Here is a 23190-nt window from a genome sequence, read left to right as displayed (position 1 = left end):
ATAACAAAGGGAATTTCATTTAGATTAATGTCTATTGCCCTTTTTTTCCCCAAATGTATGTTTGGAATGGAATGTGCAAAAAATATAGGTATCATGAACACTACCCAGCCATTTCACTACGACGTCAATAAATCTCCCCTTTCTGTTCAAATAATCCATGGAATTTCTGGATGGCTGCTTTATATCTATACGAGTCCTGCTGAAACCCTGCCGCAAGTTCTTCTACGTGGGACTCAGTGACATGTAAATAATTGTATATACGAAGGGCTCAAGTGGACTGTAATTGCTTCACACAATTACCTTATTAGAAAACACCTGTCTTGACAACCCAAAGGCGTTTGCCGTCTTGTTTAATTTCCCCTTTTGCTAAATAGTAAAGTGTGCAGGCAACTTTTTTGACAACAGTGACAGATGATCCCTGCGGTGGGTTGGCACCCTGCCCGGGATTGGTTCCCTGCCTTGTGCCCTGTGTTGGCTGGGATTGGCTCCAGCAGACCCCCGTGACCCTGTGTTCGGATTCAGCGGGTTGGAAAATGGATGGATGGATGGACAGATGATCCTGTACTACTTTAGCTAAGACCGCAATTGCACGAAATAATTGCCTCATGTAAACAATACAGATAATGGTGCACGCACCGACATCAATCAAAGACAATACAGGCGCACACTCTGACATTACAAGCCAAAAACTCGGTTTTCCCGGTCTACACAAAAACAGGGAAGATGGAGTTTCTAAACATCTTCACCCTAGAAGTACTTTGTCAAAAGGTCTGTTTTCTGGGACCTAAAATACAGTTTGTGTGTCGACGAAAGGCCAAAATGAATACAAAAAGCTACGTTTTAAAAAAAAAAAAAAAACACACAGATACATGTGGACAGGGTCGAAAACTCATCAAAAACTTCAAAAGACTCTGATGGACAGTTATCTTATCAAACAATCTTGACTATATATTGTTCTCCTTTCCAGCTAAATGAATCTTAGGCTGGAGAGGTCTGTTAAGTTTTTACATTGGTAATGACCCATTTTTAAGGTTTTCCAATGCTCTCTCTGTCCTAGGGTCTCTATAAACACAGGTAATACCACTTTCTGTATGACGTCTTATCTTGCATGATACAACAACCTACTTCAATAAAGCAGAATTCAAGTTGAGATTTTAGCAGATGCTCCTGCACTCATTATCCATTATGTTGGATGAAACATTTGCTCAGTGTTTTCTCTATTAGAGTTGATTTTGTCACACTGCTTACATGTAATTGTAATGCATTAAATACTGTATGTGTTGCTTGCAAATGAACCATTATTCTTTTTCACAAGTATTAAACATATTGCTTTTACATGCTGTAAAATAAGTAAACCGAAATAAAAGCAGATATTATAGATGCAGATGTTACAGAAAAAGAACATACCAATGGTTTGCCAACAGAATCAAGCTGGTCCTTTGTTCTCCGTAAGAGAAGACTTTGTGTCAATATATTAAGCCGTTCTCCACCTCTCTTACTTCCATTATCCACCTGAGCTTTCCATAATTTGTATTCATCAAATGGTGAACACCTGAGAAACCTGTTAATACAGCAGAAGTATTACTACTGAAACACACATTTTAAAAATCACTGAAAAGTCCAACAACAGTACTAACATTTGAGGTGTAACTAGTTTTGCTGTTGACTTCCACAATAAAAAAAACCCAGTAAGGTTGGTACATTGGTAATTATTGCTTAAAAACATGTGACATCACACTAGTGTGTTCACAGGGAATATTAAGTGGTATTAAGGGAGGAGAAAAAAAATCTGCATGAAAAAGATGCACTACATGCTACTAAAATATATGGTTCAGGGGTATAGGGCAAAGTCAGCATTGTTAGGCTTTCAGTGGCAACCATGGCCATCATTACAAAAATCAACAAACTTAATTGAGTTGCAGAAAGCTTGTTGCAGAGACTACTGCAGACAAGAAGGCTCCTTAGTTAGAGAGACTAATGGCTATAATTTAGTTTTTGCCAGATTTAATTCTTCAACAGCTTAATACTATATTACGTAGGTTCTCATTGCTGCAGAACACTCTGGCATACCTCTGAACATTCAATAGCTGTACTCTTCCAAGTTTACGTTTTGTGGCAGTGACAGAGTCCATCCAATCTGGTAAGACTAAGAAGCAGAATTCCTTCAAAAGGAGAACTTTAGTGCCTAAAATCTTACACCATAAAGAGTCATACTTTTCAATATGAGGCTACAAAGAACACAACAAATCTAACATCAAGCTGAGGAAACACATTACACTATAGATTCAAAGGACCATGTGGCAAAGGCACTGTTCCACAACCCAATGGACATCATTTTAAACAAAGTTTTATAATAGTAATGGCTTATTTGTGGCAAGATAAATCAGAAATCTATTTCTAATTAAAAAGCCTTGTAAAATCAAGAACAAAACTGGACAAAGCTCTGCCAGCCTCTTCTCTGTAATATGTTTGCCTGACTTGCGTCCCGTATTTTAAGCTATCATCATATTTCTATAATCCTTGTGTTTATCAATACAATGTTTTATTATGTTTCTTAAATGAGTGTACTTCAGTCACTTTGACACAAATCTAATGGCAGAGAATCCTAATTTACAGAGAAAAGTAAGGAAAATAAAGTAGAAGCCTTTCTAAATGTCTAATTACAGTATTAGCATTGTCAAAAGAAAAACACAACAATTAACTGATTAACATCAACTAATACATTCCTCTGCAACATTCTACGGTGTTCTGCATGACATTCAAATCACAGTACACACACACACATACACACACGCACATACACACATAACATTTAGCTGGAAACTGTCAGAGTTATATTTTGCCATGCCATTGCATAACGGATGAAACAAGGTATCCAGTACATAGAAGTTTTTGGTCTGTGAAGCCAAGAAAATGCTCTTCTTAATGGAAGGGGGTGCAGTTTACAAAAAGAAAAAACAAACCATACAACATTTTATAGGATACTAGCATATTTTAAAATTGCACATTAATTCATGATCTTTCACAAAATTGGACATTCAAGTACAGTCAGATTGTCTCGATTGGATTCATATTATTTACACATATAGTAGGCAATTTAACTCCTTACAATGCATAGGCAGTAATCATATTTGTCAACATTAAGTCATTTGCCACTATAAAACAAAATGACAAATGCAAAGCAGTAGTAACTAGTGGCAGAGTGGTGTCTCTGTGGCCAAAGGATCTGGGCTGTTCGAATCTCAGCAGTGATAGAAGAAATGCTACTCCATTGGGCCCTTGAGCAAGGCCCTGTGACGATGCGGGCTCGGCTCCATGCTCCCATCTTCTGTTAGGAAGCCCTTGAACCCAACACCGTTGATAATGTTACCGAGATGAGCTAGACAGTGAGGCAACAATAGCAAGGGGATGGTACAAATGTGCAAAAGTGCTTTTATTAAAATCACCAAAATCAAAAGTGTTCAAATAAATAGTGCAGTCAAACAATAAATAATCCATTAAAAAGACAATGAGGTTAAAACGTCAATAGAAAAAAAAACAATCCTTTAACACTAGAATTACCAGACTCTACGAAAAAACTCGTAGATCCGGCCCACCTTAAAACCGTTCTCACCTCTCTTTTGTCTTCTAAATGTGCCGATTAAGAGGAGCAGCGAGCAGCCAGCTATTTCATCCCCCACCATCGCAGAACGTTCACTAAGTTTTCCCAGCTCATGGCTTGTTTGATTATCTGGGAGTGACTGAACTGCTGGAGTTTTAGAATAGAAATAATAGATCGCTATTTGGAATACTTGCATTTCATGCGTGTTCCGTTTCTACAGTAATCTGTGTAAACACATTGCTAAAACAGAAACTTTTTCATATTTTAGTAATAAATGTTACAAAATGTAGAATGTGTAAAGCCCGAATTCCTAAGATCAAATAAACACTTCCACAAAAGCTTCACACACCATATAACAGTTTCCGTGGCGTAGTGCGCTAAGATTTGCTTCTCAGACCGAGTAGCTTTTCTCTGCCTCACAAACATGAGTTCAATTCCCCGCTGGGGATAAAGTGTTACTTCTTTTTTTTGTTTTTAACCTCAATTGGACATAAAATTTGTAAATTGGTATGCACTGTCAGTTAATGAGATCGTTATATTTTCATGTGGGATGCTCCTTTTAAAATATTTTTTTAACAATTGAGACTGCAATTAACATGAACAACTGTCCTTATAACTTATTTTTTTCAAGATCCATAACACACAGACAGACAGAGCACTGCGTAATACAGAGACAGACAGGCAGAGATATACAAACAAACAGGGAAGGCACACGTACTGAAAGAAAAAGCACTGAATAAGCTCACCCGCTCTAAAATCACCCCTCCCCCCGATCTGGCTCTCTAAGTAACAGCGCAAGTACAGACGCAAACCAAGTGTGATCAAGAGTACTGGTTCGATCCCCACTCACTCCTATATTTGCCGTTTTCAGTAGTAAGCTGCTCTTTTTGTTAATATTATACAGTACACACATGCACTTGATTTGTGTCTGTACTTGCGCTGTTACTTAGATAGTCAGATCAGGGGAGGGGTGATGTTAGAGCGGGTGAGCTTATTCAGTGCTTTTTCTTTCAGTACATGTGCCTTCCCTGTTTGTTTGTATATCTCTGCCTGTCTGTCTCTGTATTACGTAGTGCTCTGTCTGTCTGTGTGTTATGGATCATGAAAAAAATAAGTTATAAGGACGGTTTGCTGACTTGGAGCACCACTGCCTTACTGTGCCACAGAGAGGCGAGTGCGATTCCCAGCTTTGAAGAAAGTGTTTTTTTTTTCCTCAAACGGACATTGAATTTATAAATTGGTATGCACTGTAAATCGTTAACTGTAAAATGTCAATCGCGGTTATTTCTGTTGATTAATTCATGCTTTTTTACTTAGAGTCAGAACAGGAGCTTTTTCAGCTTATTCAGCTTCTGATCTGACTCAAACAGCGCCAGTATAACTTCACACCCAACCTGACGCTGTTCGTTTTCAAATAATATTGCATTACTTCGACAATGTTTTCTGATTGGTACTATTCGCGTCATAAAATGATTTCTTCAAAACGTCACATATATTTGTCTCTTTCTTTTTTTAAAATGTGCGTTGTAGCACTCAGCAACTGGCCACCTGCATGTTCTTGCGCACACTAAACAATACAGCGCTATATGCAATCATCAGATTCAAATGTTAAGTTATATAGCACAGAATGGAAATCAGCAGTTCTTAGCATTCCACCATGCAAGGTGTCATATCAACCGCCTACTGTAACTTGCTTTCTTTTTTCTTCGGTTATAGTCTTGAATAAAAGTGCACTTGTTTTGTTATACTTTTATATCAACATATGTTCCTGTGTTTGAGCTACATGGGCATGCTCAAAAAATACACGTATAATGCCACGAAAAGTGCATGCAGACACTTCAGTTCGCAAGCATTGGTACGACAATGCAGTCACAAGTACACTGCAGGGCTTTAGCGCGTCTTTATGTGAAAACAGCATCAGATGGGGAGTGTCTGATGATTGCATATAGCGCTGAAGTTACTGCTCTTTACTATGCTTTCCTCTGCATGTCCTGGAGTACAAAAGAAACAGCATACAGCAACATGTGGGGACTGGCAACATTGGGGGAAAAAAACACGCGGTCGTATGTATCGTGATACACTGCAGAACTATAGCGCGTCTTTATGTAAAAACAGCAGTGTCAGGTGGGGGGCGGTAGGGATGGATCCTGAACGCGACTGAGACAATGAAAAATGAATTTAAAAAAAATAAAGCTAACCTTTACAAATATCATAAATTACACCAGCTGTTACAGACTGAAATCAAATGTATCTTTTTATTCTAAAATAGTGAAAATAAGAACACTTCTCAAATGGGAGTTGTGCAGGATCGAACTCATGACCTTCTGATTCTCAGTCAGCGACTGATACTGTTACGCCACGGAAGCAGCGATAGTTAAATCATATCAATGTCTCACACTAAGGCGGGTTTTTTTGGCGGTGGCTTTTTTTTGTACCTTTTGTGAAAGTGTTTCTTTGATATTTGGACTTCAGGCTTCATACATTATATAGTTTATGCCTACATTTTGTCAATTGCTACTAGAATATATAACACGTTTCTGTTTTAACAATGTGATTACACAGATTACTGTAGAAATGCAACACATATGAAATGCGTGTGTTTCAAATAACAATCTTATTATTTCTACTCTAAAACTCCACTTCACTCCCAGGTAATCAATCAAGGCAAGAGCTGGGAAAAGCCTGTTTACGTTCTAAGTCGTTGGGGGGATGGAATAGCCAGCTGCTGGCAGCATGTCTTTATCAGTACATTTAGATGACAAAAGACGCTGGCGGAGAGGTGAGAAAGGTTTTAAGAAGCGATTTAAGGTGGGCCGGATATACGAGTTTTTTCGTAGGCTCTGGTAATTCTAGTGTTAAAAGCCGAGGTTAAAACAATGCTGGAAGCAGTCCTTTAAAACAATTAAGCCCGGTGCTTCTTTTACATTAGCGTCTCACCTACTTTGCCCGTTAGGGCCCTGTAGTAGGCGAGTCACTCTCTCTGCAGCTGACCTTTCAATCACTCAGGTCTGGAGGCCTCCCGATCCTAGCTTTGGTCGCGCTCTAATCCCAGACCAGAACTTAGCTTCTCTCCCGCGGCCAGGACTCACGCTGGAGATTATAAGCCTAAATCTCTCCTGACTCCCACCGTCTTCCACGGCGAGTCACCACCCTCGCTAGTCACTCCCGCTCTTCTCCAAATGCTCAGCGGGAGCGACTACAATCAACTGCCCTAGGTGTTAGCTAAACACCACGCTAGGGCCCACAGTCCAGCTGTACTCGAGCATGCTCTCGCTCGTTCGCCTTTGCGCTCTCTCTCTCACACACACCGGCTTTCTCCTCCCTGCCTTCCAGCAACCTCCGTCTCTCTCTTTCCGTTCATCTTTCTTTTTCCATCTACTCTTCTACCCGGCTCGCGCTTCTATTTATGTCGAGAGGGCATAGCAGCTGCAGCACATTAGCATCCCCAGGAACAATCACGGATGTGGGCAGTCTCTCACCTGTGCACTTAGGTGAGAAATGCCCACACTGCAGATCGTCCTGAGACCCGCTTTAGCCACAACTACCACACCCCCTTGCTAAGCCGCGAGTGCGGTGATTATTTAAAAACGGCCTTCGCTAAGAGAGCTGTGGACCCACAACACCATAGGCCCTTAACCTGCAATTGCTCCAGGGGCGCTGTACAAATAGCTGACCCTGAGCTCTGCCAATAAAACTGAGTAAGTTAGGGTATGCGAAAAGCATAATTTCCCCTTGGGGATTAACACAATATACTAGTAACATAACAATCCTTACTTTAGCAGTGAATACATGTCCAAAAGGTTGTTGTGGATAGGAGTCCCAGTTACAGCCCACCGCCCTTCAGCTCTTAATTTACAAACTGCTATGGAGGTCTGCACACGTGGATTCTTAATATTATGAGCTTCATCCAAGATAATTCGGGACCAAATCACTTGCATAAGAGGTGAATGAGACATGGCCTTAGAGTCCTAGGAATATATAAAAAATAGTTTTCATTCATATAAAATGTTTGTGCACATCCAGCATATGCAAATTATACTGACATTCTAATTCAGCTTAAATTTATACCTGTTAATCTGATACTGCTAAATTTATTTGACCATACATAAAAAAAACATTATAAATAGCTGAAAAATCAATTTATTTTACTCCTTCAGAGTTTTCACTTAAACATTTTATGAGAATTTATTACACCTACCATATATTTTTAAGCAAAAATAACATACTAATAATATTGAATAAGTAGCAATAGATGTAGTAGTAGTGGTAGTAGTACTGAAGAGCAAATAACTAAAAATTAATTAATTTTGTGGCCGAGCCATTTCAAGGAAAAACAGAGGAAGAACACAAGAGGTGTTCAGTGAAGTGGAAGAGAGGAGATTAGAAAGGCCTGATGTATAGTGAAAAATAAATTGAGGCAAATGTACAACCAAAAAAGTACAATAGAAATGAACTAAGATGTCCTCCACATAAGCAGAGATGGTAGCATTTTGAAATAAAAATAAACAAATGAAAAAAACTCCCACTTGTTTTACTTCCTCAGCGATAGGACTGTCTTCTTCCTTTTTCACTGGAATTTCTTTGGAAACAAGACTGTATGTAGTGACTACTACATCATACTCTGAAAGGCTGAAATAAAACAATGAGCCATACATTTTACCTATAAACATAAACTAATACAGTATGTATTAAATAACAAACAAAATTATCAATTACACTTAACCCATTTTGTGGTCATGGGCAACCAGTGTATCCTGGGAGCATCAGGTGCAAGACAGGGACCAGCTCTGAATAGGGTGTCGCTCCATCACAGGGCCCATTTCGCACACCCCCAATATGATACAGGGCCAGTTTAAAAATCATGTTAAAAAGCATGCCGAAAATAAAACGGAGAAGAAATAATGAATATAAAATTCACAAAGAATGTTAGAAATACTTGAAAATTGCTCCTACTACTGAGTTATAAAGTGTCAATGGACTGATTAATTTATAGTACTACTGATTTTCATGATTTTAAGTTCATCTTTTACCTTCTGTAAAACTGCTGTATAAGCAGAGTTTTGTTCATTTGCATAATCACTATTATAAAGCAGTAGCAGAGGTAGTTCCACAACAGCTTAAGCCAACATCACATTACATGACTTCTAGTTGGACCACATCAGTTTAAACAATTGAAAATAACTGGACACGTCACATTTAGCGATTGTGTGCCAACCTTCCAGCACAGTCATGCTTGCCACTTTTTGCGACAGCCTAACATGCTACTTGATTGTACTGGTTTCTGTATGAAGGATTAACAGGTTCGGCGAGTTTGGCCACAGTCTAGGGACTTTTATTTTCTTTTTCCATTCTGTCACGGTATGTAAAACATGAGACATCACACAGACAAAACACCCCCATTCCTTATACATTGTTGCTACATCATACAAATTGTACTTTTGGAGGATTATTTATTGGTTGTCAGCTTTCAGGCCCACAAAGCCCAACCTTCTGACTAAAGACAAAAATCAAACCTGTTTGATTTTTTTGGAGCAAGTCAGTCTACTTGAAGTGAGGTGCAGGGTACGTCACACTGGAGTGACTGCGTTCATGGGACAGTGGCACCGACTGCCTCAACTGGCTCCAACTCGCTAAGATTATGTAAATAAGACTATGACTGAAGAAAAAAAATCACTGGAATAGTTGTGTAACGTGAAATAACCTTTAGATGCTGCACAACTAGCTTTGAGGGTCTTTACAAAATGACAAAATTGTAAATTGTAAACCAACTAAAAATGAATGAGTTCACAAACAAAGGTGCAAAAGAGAGAACAGTGCAAAAGAATTGTGGATAAGCATTTTGTTTTGTTTAGGCACATACATTGTGCTTGGCTTAGTATATTTCTGTGTCTGACAAACAAATCCTAGCATGTCTAACTTATTCCTAAAACTGATCAAAATGTAAATTTGAGCTCATACTTTTTGAAATCAATAAACTTTAGTTTTGTGGACAGGATAAGGACCGATGATGTTACAAAGTATTTAAAGAGTGAGCACTTAGGAAAAAGGGTTGGTAGAGTATGGGTAACACTACAAGGATGGGTAATGGGGAAAGAGTGAAAAATCTGATTCCATAAATTGTATGCAAATGGAAATTAATAACAAAAAAAAAAGAAAATAAATAGGGCCAGTGGTTACTTTAAGTTATTTTTTTACCATAAGTAGATTATTAAAATAATTTTATACCAAGAGAACTTGAAGACTGTTAAGAAGCAGTTAATTGATAGTTAAATGTCATTTTTTTCTATAAAACGTTTGCTTGTTTGATTGGGGATGAGGCAAGGAATTCCTGCCAACATCTTTCAGTGAAAAGGGGAATGACTTACAGTGAGCATGTAACAACAAACGTTTAAAACACTCTACCTTTAGGCAAGCCAAATGCAATGCAATTCAAAAGACATTACATGCGGCTAACTTTTGATTTGCGAATTCAAACTGGGCACCAATGTTTAAGTTTTGAATATTTCAAACTCATCCCTAATAGAAGCACAACAAATTTAACTAAAATGAAAACTGTGCCACCATTGTATTTCCATTGGTTAACTGACAAGATCAGTACAAGGATTTTGTTCCAAGACCATTTTTACAAACTCTGCAACTTCTACAACTTGCATAGAACAAATTGCTGTAGGTGCATTTAATAAGCAAAACATTTTATTCCTTTTAAAATCACAAAAATAATGTTTTTTTATATATACAAATCATACTGGCTAAGTTGAAAACCAAGTGTAAAGAAAAGTTCATGCATCCAAACTTACATACGTGCATTCTTCTCTCTGTTCTGTCCATGGTAAAGGTACACACTTAGTCTACTTCCTTTCACATGTCTCTCAATCTCTTTCTTCCAATGGTGGACCAGAGAAGCCGGGCAAATGATGAGACTTCCTTGTGAATTTACAGGAGAAGAACCTAAACAGCAAATTAACAAAAAAAACCCTGTAAATCACTATTTCAGGAGAATTAAACTAACATATTTAGAATGTTATAAATTAAACTCGAGTGCATCAAACTCTGGAATGTTTCACATTCTGAAATTTCTTAATCTGTGGACAGTAGAGTGTAGTGATATTGGTCTGAAAACCATAAGGACTGATTTAGATCATTTATGTCAGGTAGAATACCCACATTTGGGGCTTGGCGGTCTCATGGCCTTGGAACCCCTGCAGATTTTTTTTTTTTCTCTAGCCTTCTGGAGTTTTTTTTCTGTCCTCCTGGCCATCAGACCTTACTTTATTCTTTGTTATTTAGTATTGCCTAATCTTATTTTTTTTTATAAACTTCATCTTGTAAAGCACTTGTAAAGTACATCATTTGTATGAAAATGTGCTATATAAATATATATTGTTGTTGTTGGACAGTAAACTCAAGTTTTCCAGTTTAACTGCTGCCTGTAGTTCACTGTGTGACTCTAAGAAAGACAGTTAACCTCACAGTTCTCCAACTGTTAAAAGAAAAAAAATAAATATTTAAAGCAGATGATTTTAGAGGTGGCCTTGGATAAAGGCTTCAGCTTCATATACCTTATAAAAACCTACTAAATCAAACAAAAAACCCTAATAGATGGATTAAAAAAATTAAAAAAATCATACCATGTACATTTCTAAACTACCAGCACCCTAGTTTACATACTTTAGAAGTTTATTTCCTCACATGAAAACAAATTACATTATTTGGACTTGAACTTCATAATTGCACAGGTCAGTAGTAATGCATTTACCAGGTTGGTCTTTTTTTGAAATCCACAGCTTCTGTTTACTCTCTTGGCTCTCCTCTTTTTCTTTCTTCTTCTTACACATAATCAGTGCAATCATAGTCAGAGTCTTACCCAAACCCATATCATCAGCTGTAGGAAATTGAAGAAGAAGGTAAAAGGCAAAATAATGTCATAAACATTAAAATAAATTTGTATAAACCAAATGCAGCAACTATTTGTACAGTATTTATTATGTGGAGTCTCTCAATCCCTTCTAGGAAGGGATGACAGATTTAAGTGGAGGAGGAGATGAACTTTAATTTATGAGCAAAGCTTATAAACTGGTAAAGATTCCATTAAACATCTTCACTTTCTGTTTAGAAGACTTTTTTTTTTCAACAAAAACTACACAGTCTTACTAAAATAAAGAAAATAATACAATTAATTCATAGGACGAGGATTATAGAAAATGGATATATACATGTATTTGCAAATGAAAGGACAACAAATGAACACAAAGCATAAGTCTAAGATAGGTTGGTTTTATTTCTCTTATCTCTGATAAACACATTACCAACACACAAATTACTGTTTAACCCCCCTTTTTAATTCCCAACTAAATAAAGAAATTTTACTCATTTGGGACTGGCTTTTTAAAATGTTATTGTAAGATTTCTGGTCTGTTGACTGGTTAAACAGAAGAATCTTCCTTTAAATTTGTAAGATTTTTTTGCCTGCAGCATTTTATTCTCTTTGCAGTAAATCTGGGCCTAGTCCCCTTCCACAGAAGCTTTGTGAGGGTTTGTTTGTTTGTTTGTTTGCATGAGTCATACAGTTTGAAATTGTCATGCTGCTAGCACTGGCAATTACATGTTTAGTGGAAGGAGCTCACTGTCACAAGTTTCACTTTTGTTAACACATGTACTGCAGTTAACAGTCTTTGAGATTTCACATGGTGATCCTGTTTTTGCTAGCATAAGATACATCAGCTGAAATAAACAATAAATCAACTCTTTTACTGCTTGTGCAATTTGCTGTCCTTTTGAGAAGATGGACTCAATCTAGTTGTCACATCCATCTCTGTTATGTAATGCCCTCTGCTCTACATGGAAGTAGAGGGTTGCTCAGTCTTCACTGTGTCCTACACCCTAGGCAATAAAGGGTATGCTGAGAGAAGCAGAACTGAACCTAAGCCTAACGTATTCAGAGACAGCAAGGAACTAGTGACAACACTGGTTTGTAAAATAATTAACAGACATGTTGTCATTGGTTTCTTGGCTGCACATAAGTTTTGGTTGGTAAATGGTGCACAAATATGTCTGTTAGGGCTGATAAAATTTAGTTATGACCATTCTTCTCCCTGACCAAGGTGACATACACTACAAGAAGATGTCTCTGTGTCTGGTTGTGCTAGAAAGAAAGCAATTCAATAGTGAATGATACTGCCTTATCAAATGGAATGATCTTGATGTGTAAGATTGCATGGTATACTGGTACAGGAAAAGTACTTAAAATTCCAACTTTTAAAACAGCATGATACCAGCATTTCAGGATTTTCAGTATTGGAAGTAAACATTAACACTTCTCTTAATAATAGCTCACAATTCTTCACAAAACAATTTACTGGTTTTCTATATTGAAACTTAAAAGATGAGTTTGTTAAAGAATTCACTTTTGCTGTGACTGGAGCCACATAAGGGAAGCAGTGTGAAGTGTGGCATGATAGCACTTATCCACTATTTGCTTCTGAACCATTTTGATACCGGTACAGAGGTCCAAACGCTGGCATTGATATTCAAGTCCAAGTTTAAGTACTGGTTCAACACTATGATGTGGCACTCCGGAGAGGGCCCACTGTAGCAGTTCAACAGAGAAAAATACCTTCTAGTTGAGGTGGAGATTTGATTTTAAGATTCAGTCAAAGTCTATGGCTCAGGCCTCGAGATGCAGCATAAGTGTTAAAATGCCATGCCAAAGAAAAACAAAAGCAACGCCAACTTAGCCACAGCTGAAAGTGTATTTTCAATGCAGTACTTTTTCTATAGACTAAGATGAAGGCAAAACAACATGGGTTACATCTTGCTTTCTTGACCTTTCAAAAGGCACTTTAGAAAGTAAACCAAAGCATCAAAGGAATACTGTAACAGTGTATATGCTGAAATCATATAGATCAGATTTTAAGTAAACACTGTTTACATATTGGTAAGTGGATTTTAGTATTTTAATGACAAATTTGGTTCAGTAATTACATCACATTTTCAAGTAAACACAAAAATTGATCAGATGTTTTTCTCTGTTATGCCATACTCCACATGTAAATATCACTAAACACGGAGGTAAGAATCCTGAAAATGAAGAAGCAAAAAATAAATCGCCTTATTTAGCTAAGTAATGTGCAAAATAATACATATGTATTGGAAACTAAGTTTGTTGAGGTGGCTACTGAATCTGTCAATATCCTCTGGAGTTGCATCATCTTTTATAGATGATAATTGAGGAAACTGATGAAATTCTCTCTTCAATAGATTATGACGAAGTAGTTCAAGTTTGTCAATAAGTAATAGCACAATACTTTGGCAACCTATAAGAGTTTTATTAGCTACTTGAAGCTGCAAATTGACATCGTTAAATCTCTTGAAAATATCTGCGAAGTAAAAGGCATCATTCTTTACTGTTTTTAACTGTTGACACAGATTGGTCTCATTATTACTTTCAAAAAATTGTATGGCACTATCATATAATGCTACAAATCTAGCCAAAGATGTACCCATTGACAGCCATCGAACTTCTGTGTGCAAAAGTAACTTAATAAAATCTTCATTATTGTCCTGGCAAAGCTGCCGAAACATTCTATCATTCTTTGCATTGGATTTGATTTTGTTTACGGCTCGAATTATTATAGTTAATGATGAATGGAGACTTGTACTTTGATGTTTTCCTACAAGATGTTGTCTGTGTACCACACAATGAATACATAAAATATTTGGCACTTCCTGCTTCAAGTAAGCAACAAATCCACGATAGCAACCTACCATTGATGGTGCTCCATCAGTAGCGCATGCAACAATATTATTCAAAGGAATATTATTTTTTGTAAAGTATGTTCTCACAGTATTAAATATAGATAATTCTTTTGAATCTGTGATGAGATTTATTGCGAATAGCATTTCTTCTCGTAATATATTGTTTTCATCAAAATAGCGTACATATGCCATCAATAAAGCATCATTATCTGCAATGGTAGATTCGTCAGGGGCGGCACGGTGGCGCAGTGGGTAGCGCTGCTGCCTCGCAGTTGGGAGACCTGGGGACCTGGGTTCGCTTCCCGGGTCTGTCCTGCGTGGAGTTTGCATGTTCTCCCCGTGTCTGCGTGGGTTTCCTCCGGGCGCTCCGGTTGCCTCCCACAGTCCAAAGACATGCAGGTTAGGTGGATTGGTGATTCTAAATTGGCCCTAGTGTGTGCTTGGTGTGTGGGTGTGTTTGTGTGTGTCCTGCGGTGGGTTGGCACCCTGCCCAGGATTGGTTCCCTGCCTTGTGCCCTGTGTTGGCTGGGACTGGCTCCAGCAGACCCCCGTGACCCTGTGTTCGGATTCAGCGGGTTGGAAAATGGATGGATGGTAGATTCGTCCAATTGCATGGAAAATGAAGAGTTTTGGAGAATACTTATAAGTTTGTTTTCAACATTAACTGCCATTTCATCAATTCGTCGCTTTACTGTGCTATCGCTTAGGGTCAACGTTTTTAAAATTTGAGGTATATCCTGATGCATCACTGTTGAGATAAATTCTTTTATAGAGGGTATTATTACAGTTTCTCCAATATTATAGCTTTTACCACTTTTTGCAATTAATTGTGAAATGCGATAAGTGGCAATTAATTCATCTTCGTTAGTTGCATGTTGTTTCTTAAATGATGCAACGATAGTTGAACGATTTAGAAATTTTTTATATATTTCCTGAAAATATTCAATTGGCTTGTCCTAGTCATTTAGATGCTTTGTAGAAAGATGTTCTCGCAATCGACTTGGCTTCATTGCCTCATTGGATAATGTTTTATGGCACAATAAACACATTGGATGTTGTTTATTTGCAACAGATTCTATGAAACCCATCTTCAGATACTCTGGCGAATAGCCGCGTGCGTATTTCTTTTTTTGAGACATGGGCTCATGATATTTCGCAATATTTTGTTTGAAGCTGTAAGCACGTGCTTGCTCTCAGAAATCTAACTACGTACTGACTTTAGTTTCAATTACATAACGATTCAGCTTCACTTACGTAACGTGAACAAAACTTATGCGCTTGAAGTCTGTTGCGTGGTCGCGACTTTTGGAAGGCTGCGCGCTTTTCCGATCCAGTATGCGAGACGTCCTTCTCGTCTCCTGGCGTTGGTCAGGCAGGATCAGGCGTTCCGGTTGCTGAACAGCACAGCGTACGTTGGACGTGGATGGTCAGTCAAGGCACTGGCTATCACGATCCTGCGAGGTTTTCGTCAGACCGTAATGTTGAAAGATATGTGGATCCAACAACAGCCGCTGGGAGTCAGGATCGGAATGTAGTAATCGTAGCTCCTCGTACGTTGAAATGATGAATGTGTTGGCAGAGTAACAAATGCTGGGTACCTCTAAGTTGAGGATTGCCGGACGTTACAAGTGTCGTGGTTGAGCGAGAGTTTGTCGAGACGAGACTAAGTTAGTGAGTATCCGTGATTGTGCGTTTTATAAAATTTTATGTAGCGGGTGTTGGCCAATAGTCAATTAGTATGTAATCGCAGCGCCGTTTGGTTGCTCTGCTACCGCCCACCATGAAAGCTGGAATGCCCACTAGTGGGCGGTAGGGACCAGGTTGACTACCACTGGTTTACAGGATGTCAGTTTTAGTAGCAAATATCATTCAAAGTGATTACTACATTACCAAGAATTCCCCCACAAGGCATCTGGGTCTCACGCCACAGTAACCATGCCAATGCATGTTTCTGATGAGGTAACAAGGGCACCTTAAGAAAATAAAGCACATGGCAAGAACAGAAGTAAAAATGTGAAGGCAATTGAAAATCAATGTACTGTATTGATAAAAATAATTAAAGAAATTACTAATATTCAATACAATACTAAAATTATGTCAGGTATGATAGTGATAGAGGTAAAAATAATTCATGCAAACAATTTAGCAAATAAGTGATCAAAAAACTGCCAGAAAAAATACAGATCAGCCATATAAAACGTATCTTATAAGATTAGCAGTGTCCAAATTATCTTTTAAAATATATTTTGCAGCCAATTTAAGAGTTATATTTTAGGTATTTCTACTCATTATGAAAGGCCCTGTTGACAAGGAAACCTAAAAGCAAGGTGTCATAACGACTATTCAGAGGATGAAACAACATGAATTATTCAAGGTTGTTCTGAAGTATGTGAATGCTTTATACCCTCGATAAACTACAATAATCTTACCTTAACTTCTTTAGTTACTTAATATCACCTGAAGAAATGGATCAGGTGATTCAATCCTATTTTTGTAAAATTGATCTATTTGTATGGAATATTGTGTGATTTCAATAAAATCCAAAAAGAAATGGAACCATATACAAAAATAAATGGCTTCTTTATTAAATAAAACATGCATATGTACTGGAAATAAACTGATCCTTGTGTACAAAAGTGTACTATTTACATGAATTAAGTGGTGAAACATCCTGTAGTAGCTTTGGCAACAGTTAATAGTTACATTTAAGAACAAATTCTTTTGTACCTACTTTAAATGTTGTTTATCCATTCTTCTATAAAAAACAGCTAATCCTTATCTGAATAAATAGCACACATTAGGATATAGTAGCAGATATAGATCCCTGAATGTGTCTATTTGGTGCTTAGTTGAATGATTTTCAATGTTACCTACATCTGTCATTGTTATCTTACATTTTCCCATTTATATACTAAAGGTCTTACTGAACTTAGGAATTTAAATACATTGTGCTGTTTTTTTTAAAAACTTTCTATAGGCTGAAGAATGCAGGCAAAACTTTTCCTGAGGTCAAATGAGTTGGGCTCTCGTCAGATCATGGCAAAGTATATTCTACAAACTGATAATAGCAAGACCAAAACTTGTTTTTTTGTTTAAATATAGTAGAGGGCCACTTAAGCATTATTACTCTGATATTCCTAGAGTTTTCCCTTTATTACAGTAAGGAATGAGTTTTTTGGTAAGCATTTTTCTCAGAATCAGTCATGTTGGATTATGCAATACTGTGATTCAGCTGACTTATTGGCTTATTTACTTTGTTTGGTATTTAAGAGACTTGTAAAATTACACTCTACTGCTCATTCGAAGGTCCTCCTCGATTCTAAACTAATTGTGCATTTCAATAAAACTGCCTACATAATTCTCTCTCTTTAACATTCAATTTTAAAGCAATAGAACTGTACAGTAGAATACAATATTATGCCTTTTTCCTAATCTGATGAGGTGCCAGTGTTTCACCAAACTGCATGAAAGTTTAGCTTTGAAGCTCAACACATCAAAAATTCTTAAAATAACTGAGTCAAAGGATTAAACAACAAAGGAGGTTAAACAGTTAACTTACCTTAAGCCCTTTTGGATCCTCAGCCTGTGTTTCAGCTGCCGGACAAGACTCAAGAGATTTATGCAATTTATCAATAGCATCAACAGTCATATTACGGACTGTCAAAAGTCTGTCCTCGGTCATCCTGCCTCCATAGAATGCACTCTGCTGAGTGTTTACTAAAACAAAAAACAAAAACACATTTATCAGATTATGAACGCAAAGAGCTTCCACATACTTGCCTGTGCTAAAATTACCTTATTTAACAATATTTTTAAATTAGGTTTATAGAGAAAAATCATTCAAAATGATAAAATATGGATGCTACAAAACTATAAAAAAAAAAATTTTAGATAGATACTTTATTAATCCCAAGGGTAAATTAACATACTCCAACAGCAGCATACTGATAAAGAAAAAATATTAAAGAGTGATACAAAATGCAGGTAAAAACAGACAATAACTTTGAATAATGTTAACGTTTACCCTCCCGGGTGGAATTGAAGAGTCGCATAGTGTGGGGGAGGAATGATCTTCTCAGTCTGTCAGTGGAGCAGGACATTGACGGGAGTCTGTCGCTGAAGCTGCTCCTCTGTCTGGAGATGATACTGTTTAGTGGATGCAGTGGATTCTCCATGATTGACAGGAGCCTGCTCAGTGCCCATCCCTCTGCCACAGATGTCAAACAGTCCAGCTCCATGCCTACAATAGAGCCTGCCTTCCTCACCAGTTTGTCCAGGCATGAGGCGTCCTTCTTTATGCCACTTCCCCAGCACACCACCGCGTGGAAGAGGGCACTCGCCACAACCATCTGATAGAACATCTGCATTATCTTATTGCAGATATTGAAGGACACCAGTCTTCTAAGAAAGTACAGTCGGCTCTGTCCTCTCTTGCGCAGACCATCAGTATTGGCAGTCCAGTCCAATTTATCATCCAGCTGCACTCCCAGGTATTTATAGGTCTGCATCCTCTGCACACAGTCACCTCTGATGATCACGGGGTCCAGGAGGGGCCTGGGTCTCCTAAAATCCACCACAAGCTCCTTGGTTTTGCTGGTGTTTAGGTGTAGGTGGTTTGAGTTGCACCATTTAACAAAGTCCTTGATTAGGTCCCTATACTCCTCCTCTTGCCCACTCCTGATGCAGCCCACGATAGCAGTGTCATCAGCGAACTTTTGCACGTGGCAGGACTCCGAGTTATGTTGGAAGTCCGATGTATATAGGCTGAAGAGGACCGGAGAAAGTACAGTCCCCTGCGGCGCTCCTGTGTTGCTGACCAGAATGTCAGACCTGCAGTTCCCGAGACGCACATACTGAGGTTTGTCTGTAAGATAGTCCACGATCCATGCCACCAGGTATGAATCTACTCCCATCTCTGTCAGCTTGTCCCTACGGAGCAGAGGTTGGATGGTGTTGAAGGTGCTAGAGAAGTCCAGAAACATAATTCTTACTGCACCACTGGCTCTGTCCAAGAGGGAGAGGGATCGGTGTAGCATGTAGATGATGGTATCCTCCGCTCCCACCTTCTCTTGGTATGCAAACTGCAGAGGGTTGAGGGCGTGGCGGACCTGTGGCCTCAGGTGGTGAAGCAGCAGCCGCTCCATGGTCTTCATCACATGTGACGTTAGAGCGACAGGCCGGAAGTCATTCAGCTCACTAGGACGCGATACCTTTGGGACTGGGGTGATGCAAGATGTTTTCCAAAGCCTCAGGATTCTCCCCTGTTCCAGGCTCAGGTTGAAGATGTGCTGTAGAGGACTCCCCAGCTCCAACGCACAGGCCTTCAGCAGTCGTGGAGATACTCCATCTGGACCCACTGCTTTGCTGGCACAAAGACTCCTCAGCTCTCTGCTTACCTGGGCTGCTGTAATTATGGGTGGGGGGAAACTCTCTCCTATGCTGGTGTCAGCAGAATGATGGGTGGAGGGTGCAGTACTCCGAGGTGAGAGTGGGTTAGGGTGGTCAAACCTGTTAAAGAAGTTGTTCCTCTGGTTTGCTCTCTCCACATCTCTCTCGATGGTGGCACCCCGCTTCGAGCTGCAGCCAGTGATGATCTTTATCCCATCCCACACTTCCTTCATGCTATTATTCTGCAACTTCTACTCCAGCTTTCTCCTGTACTGCTCCTTCGCTGCCCTGAGCTGGACTCGGAGTTCCTTCTGCACACGCTTGAGCTCATGCTGATCACCACCTTTAAAAGCCCTTTTCTTCTGGTTGAAAAGGCCCTTGATGTCACTTGTAATCCATGGCTTGTTGTTAGCATAGCAGTGTACTGTTCTTACTGAAACTACAATGTCCATACAGAAGTTGATGTAGTCGGTAGTGCAGTCAACAACCTCCTCAATGTTCTCACTATATGATCCCTGCGGGATATACCAGTCTGTAGTTCCAAAGCAGTCTCTCAGAGCCTGCTCTGCCTCAGAGAACCACTTCCTGAATGAGCGTGTGGTTGTAGGTAGCTCCCTCACCCTTGGTTTGTAGTGAGGCTGAAGCATAACCAGGTTATGATCTGCTTTCCCAAGCGCAGGCAGCGGGGAGGCACTGTATGTGTCTTTAACATTGGCATATAGTAGGTCAATAGTCCTATTTCCCCAGGTGTTACAATCCACATACTGGGAGAAGGCAGGTAATGTTTTGTCCAGCGTCACATGGTTAAAGTCTCCAGTGATTAGCACAAGTGCCTCGGGGTGCTGTGTTTGCAGTTTAGCAACATCAGAATGGATGATGTCACCCGCTATCTCCACGTCCGCCCGAAGAGGGATGTAAACAATAACAACAATGATGTGTCCAAACTCTCTGGGCAAGTAATAGGGACTCAAACTTACGGCCAACAGTTCGATGTTCCTGCAGCAAGTGGAGATTTTTACGTTTACATGTCCAGCGTTGCACCATCTTGTATTCACATATAGAGCGAGTCCTCCTCCTTTCCGCAGGTATTTGCATCTCTGTCCGCTCCAGCTGTACTAAACCTGGGTAGCTCCACGTTAGCATCTGGAATGCTAGTTGTTAGCCACGTTTCACAAAAGCAAAGCATACTGCATTCTCTGTAGGTCCTGACATTTTTCACCAGCGCGGCCAGTTCATCGATCTTATTTGGTAGTGATTTTTTTTTTTTTGGTAGTATTTTTGCATATGTAATTGAGTTTTTCCATTAAATACAAGAATTTTAAGCATTTTTGGTTTCTTCTGGGTTCAAAACACTGTTCAAACTTAAAAAATGAATCAAGAAATTAATAAAACAATTATCGAAACTGAAAAGATGGAAAAGTACATCATAACATTTTGACTTAATTGCTCAGCCCCGATTTACAGAGTATACTGCTACAAATCACTGAGAAAAAAAAAAATACATAAAAAAAGGTCAGCATATAACGAAGCAATAATAGCATAAATCCAAGATGAAAATTTCAGATAAAAAAATGACTACATTATTGGGGACCATATGTTATGCAAATTACAGCTGGTAATAATTATGAACACAAAATTCTCTATCTGAGGTCCTTAGGCCAGAACTAGGTTTATCAAATATATAAAGTTGAATGTGTTTGTACAGTGTGCAAGTCGACACTATCAGACCTATCTTAATCAAATTTTGGGCAGATGGGCACTGTAGGCTATGTTTTGTTCTGAAATTTTTTCTCCTGGGCAACAGGTTAGTGATCACAGGTAAACTTTATAAAAGAAGTCCCTGTAGGATAAATTTTTGTGACTTGATACGGGTATGTAAATTTGCTCCCTATAGTGGGTTTAGTCAGTATCATGTTGGTGTGGAGCTAAAGTTTTACTCTCTTGGGAATGTGAATACACGTGTACTTTATTCCACCTGGGCGCCTAGTATACCCTGCTATTATAAATAAAAAAGACCAATGGTTATAACACAAAGCATCACGGAAACATACAAAGGGACACTTTCTGGAGATTCGGGACTATTATCTAAACTACACTAACATTCTTAAACCTACTCAATTTAATTCAGGGCTGTGGATGAGCAAATGCATATCCTACGGAAAGGTAGCCGGGCTGCATTCATTCACTCAGGGCCATTTTGGAATTACCAATTGTTGAATATTATAATTTTCCTGTTAGCTCCACAATCTTTTCAATCTTAAAACTATAGCTTCTTTGTATTTCTCAAATATGAAACTTGACCTTTATACATGGAACTTAAGTTTTGTAATTTTGAAAGTACATATGCAAGATACACATGGAAGTATACTGTACTAGAATAAGAAAAGCAACAAATACCTTATGATGTTTTAAATATTTAAATAAAATATATATTTAATTGTAAGTTAATGGTGGTTAAGCCACATGTGACTGTTTTGGGATAAAAGTGCCTTTACTTTTCAAGAGTAATTTGTGCAAGGGCTAGTGTTGTCAAAACTATCTAAATCTCGTTAAGTATTGATTTTAACATTTTAAAAGGTATCAACTTTACAGCCTAAATTACAAATGTACTTCTAGTTTGCCATGACTCAAGTTGCAACCCAGTTTTCACTCACTCACAAATGTTAATCAGACAGCAAATGCTGCAGTATTGGAGCCTTCAAAAGAATGCTTAACTCACAAAAGACAGCAAACATAGTGGTGTTTGAAAAAACTTCAGGTAAATGGAGATGGAAAAATTACAAAGTATATGCAAGTCTTTTTGCAAAATTTGCAAGCAAGTCAATAAAAAACATTTCAAGAGGTATTTCTAAATTACAGAAACATTAACACTAGAATCCCTGAAGCCTATGAAATAAGTCGTAATGTCGGGCTACCTTAAATTCCTTTGCACCTCTTCATCAGCGTCTTTGTTTTGTAAATGTGTCAATCAGCACAAGCAGCAAGAAGCCTGCTATCCCATCCCCCACTGACAATGCTGAAGTCAGATGCAAAATTCTAAGAGCTCAAGTCTGTTTATCTGGGTATGTAGGTGTGTGTGTTCTGGGTAAATGCAGAATGAAAGGAAATGTGAGGCAAGCAAATGTTGAACACATAACTAAAACAGAAACTTTTTTCATGTTATACTAATAATGAGAAAATGCTGACGTGAAGTGTATAATGTGTGAAAACTGAAGTCCAAATATCAAATATATCTTTTTTTGTGAAAGTGTTTAACAAAACAAGTGCGCTTTTATTCAAGAATATAACCAAAGAAAAAGAAATTCAATTTAAATGTTGCTGTCAATGAGTAAAAACCCAAGCCCAAATACACAAAGTCAAAACATCTGCTTAGCTGGTGCAGGGGTAAGAACTGCTGCTTTGTAATCAAAAGGGTGTTGGTTTGAGCCTGGGTCATCCACGTTTTG

General features: G+C 38.5%; 1 protein-coding gene across 1 annotated transcript in view; it reads right to left on the bottom strand.

Moving 5' to 3' along the window:
• The window catches only part of ttf2 (transcription termination factor, RNA polymerase II), a 75050-nt gene that overhangs the window by 33314 nt on the left and 18546 nt on the right, over nucleotides 1–23190 (bottom strand). Inside the window, exons 8-14 of the mRNA XM_028800734.2 lie at nucleotides 17916–18073; nucleotides 16247–16328; nucleotides 11358–11483; nucleotides 10399–10549; nucleotides 8128–8230; nucleotides 7376–7569; nucleotides 1408–1561 (exon numbers count right to left, since the gene is read on the bottom strand). Of these exons, the coding sequence (XP_028656567.1) occupies nucleotides 1408–1561; nucleotides 7376–7569; nucleotides 8128–8230; nucleotides 10399–10549; nucleotides 11358–11483; nucleotides 16247–16328; nucleotides 17916–18073 (968 nt within the window). The remainder of the gene's footprint in view (nucleotides 1–1407; nucleotides 1562–7375; nucleotides 7570–8127; nucleotides 8231–10398; nucleotides 10550–11357; nucleotides 11484–16246; nucleotides 16329–17915; nucleotides 18074–23190) is intronic.

The sequence above is a fragment of the Erpetoichthys calabaricus genome, chromosome 4 (genome assembly GCF_900747795.2).
Source record: "Erpetoichthys calabaricus chromosome 4, fErpCal1.3, whole genome shotgun sequence".
NCBI classification, from domain to species: Eukaryota; Metazoa; Chordata; class Cladistia; order Polypteriformes; family Polypteridae; genus Erpetoichthys; species Erpetoichthys calabaricus.
The sequence above is the reverse complement of the archived record's forward strand: the minus strand, read 5'-3'. Positions and strand labels throughout refer to the sequence as shown.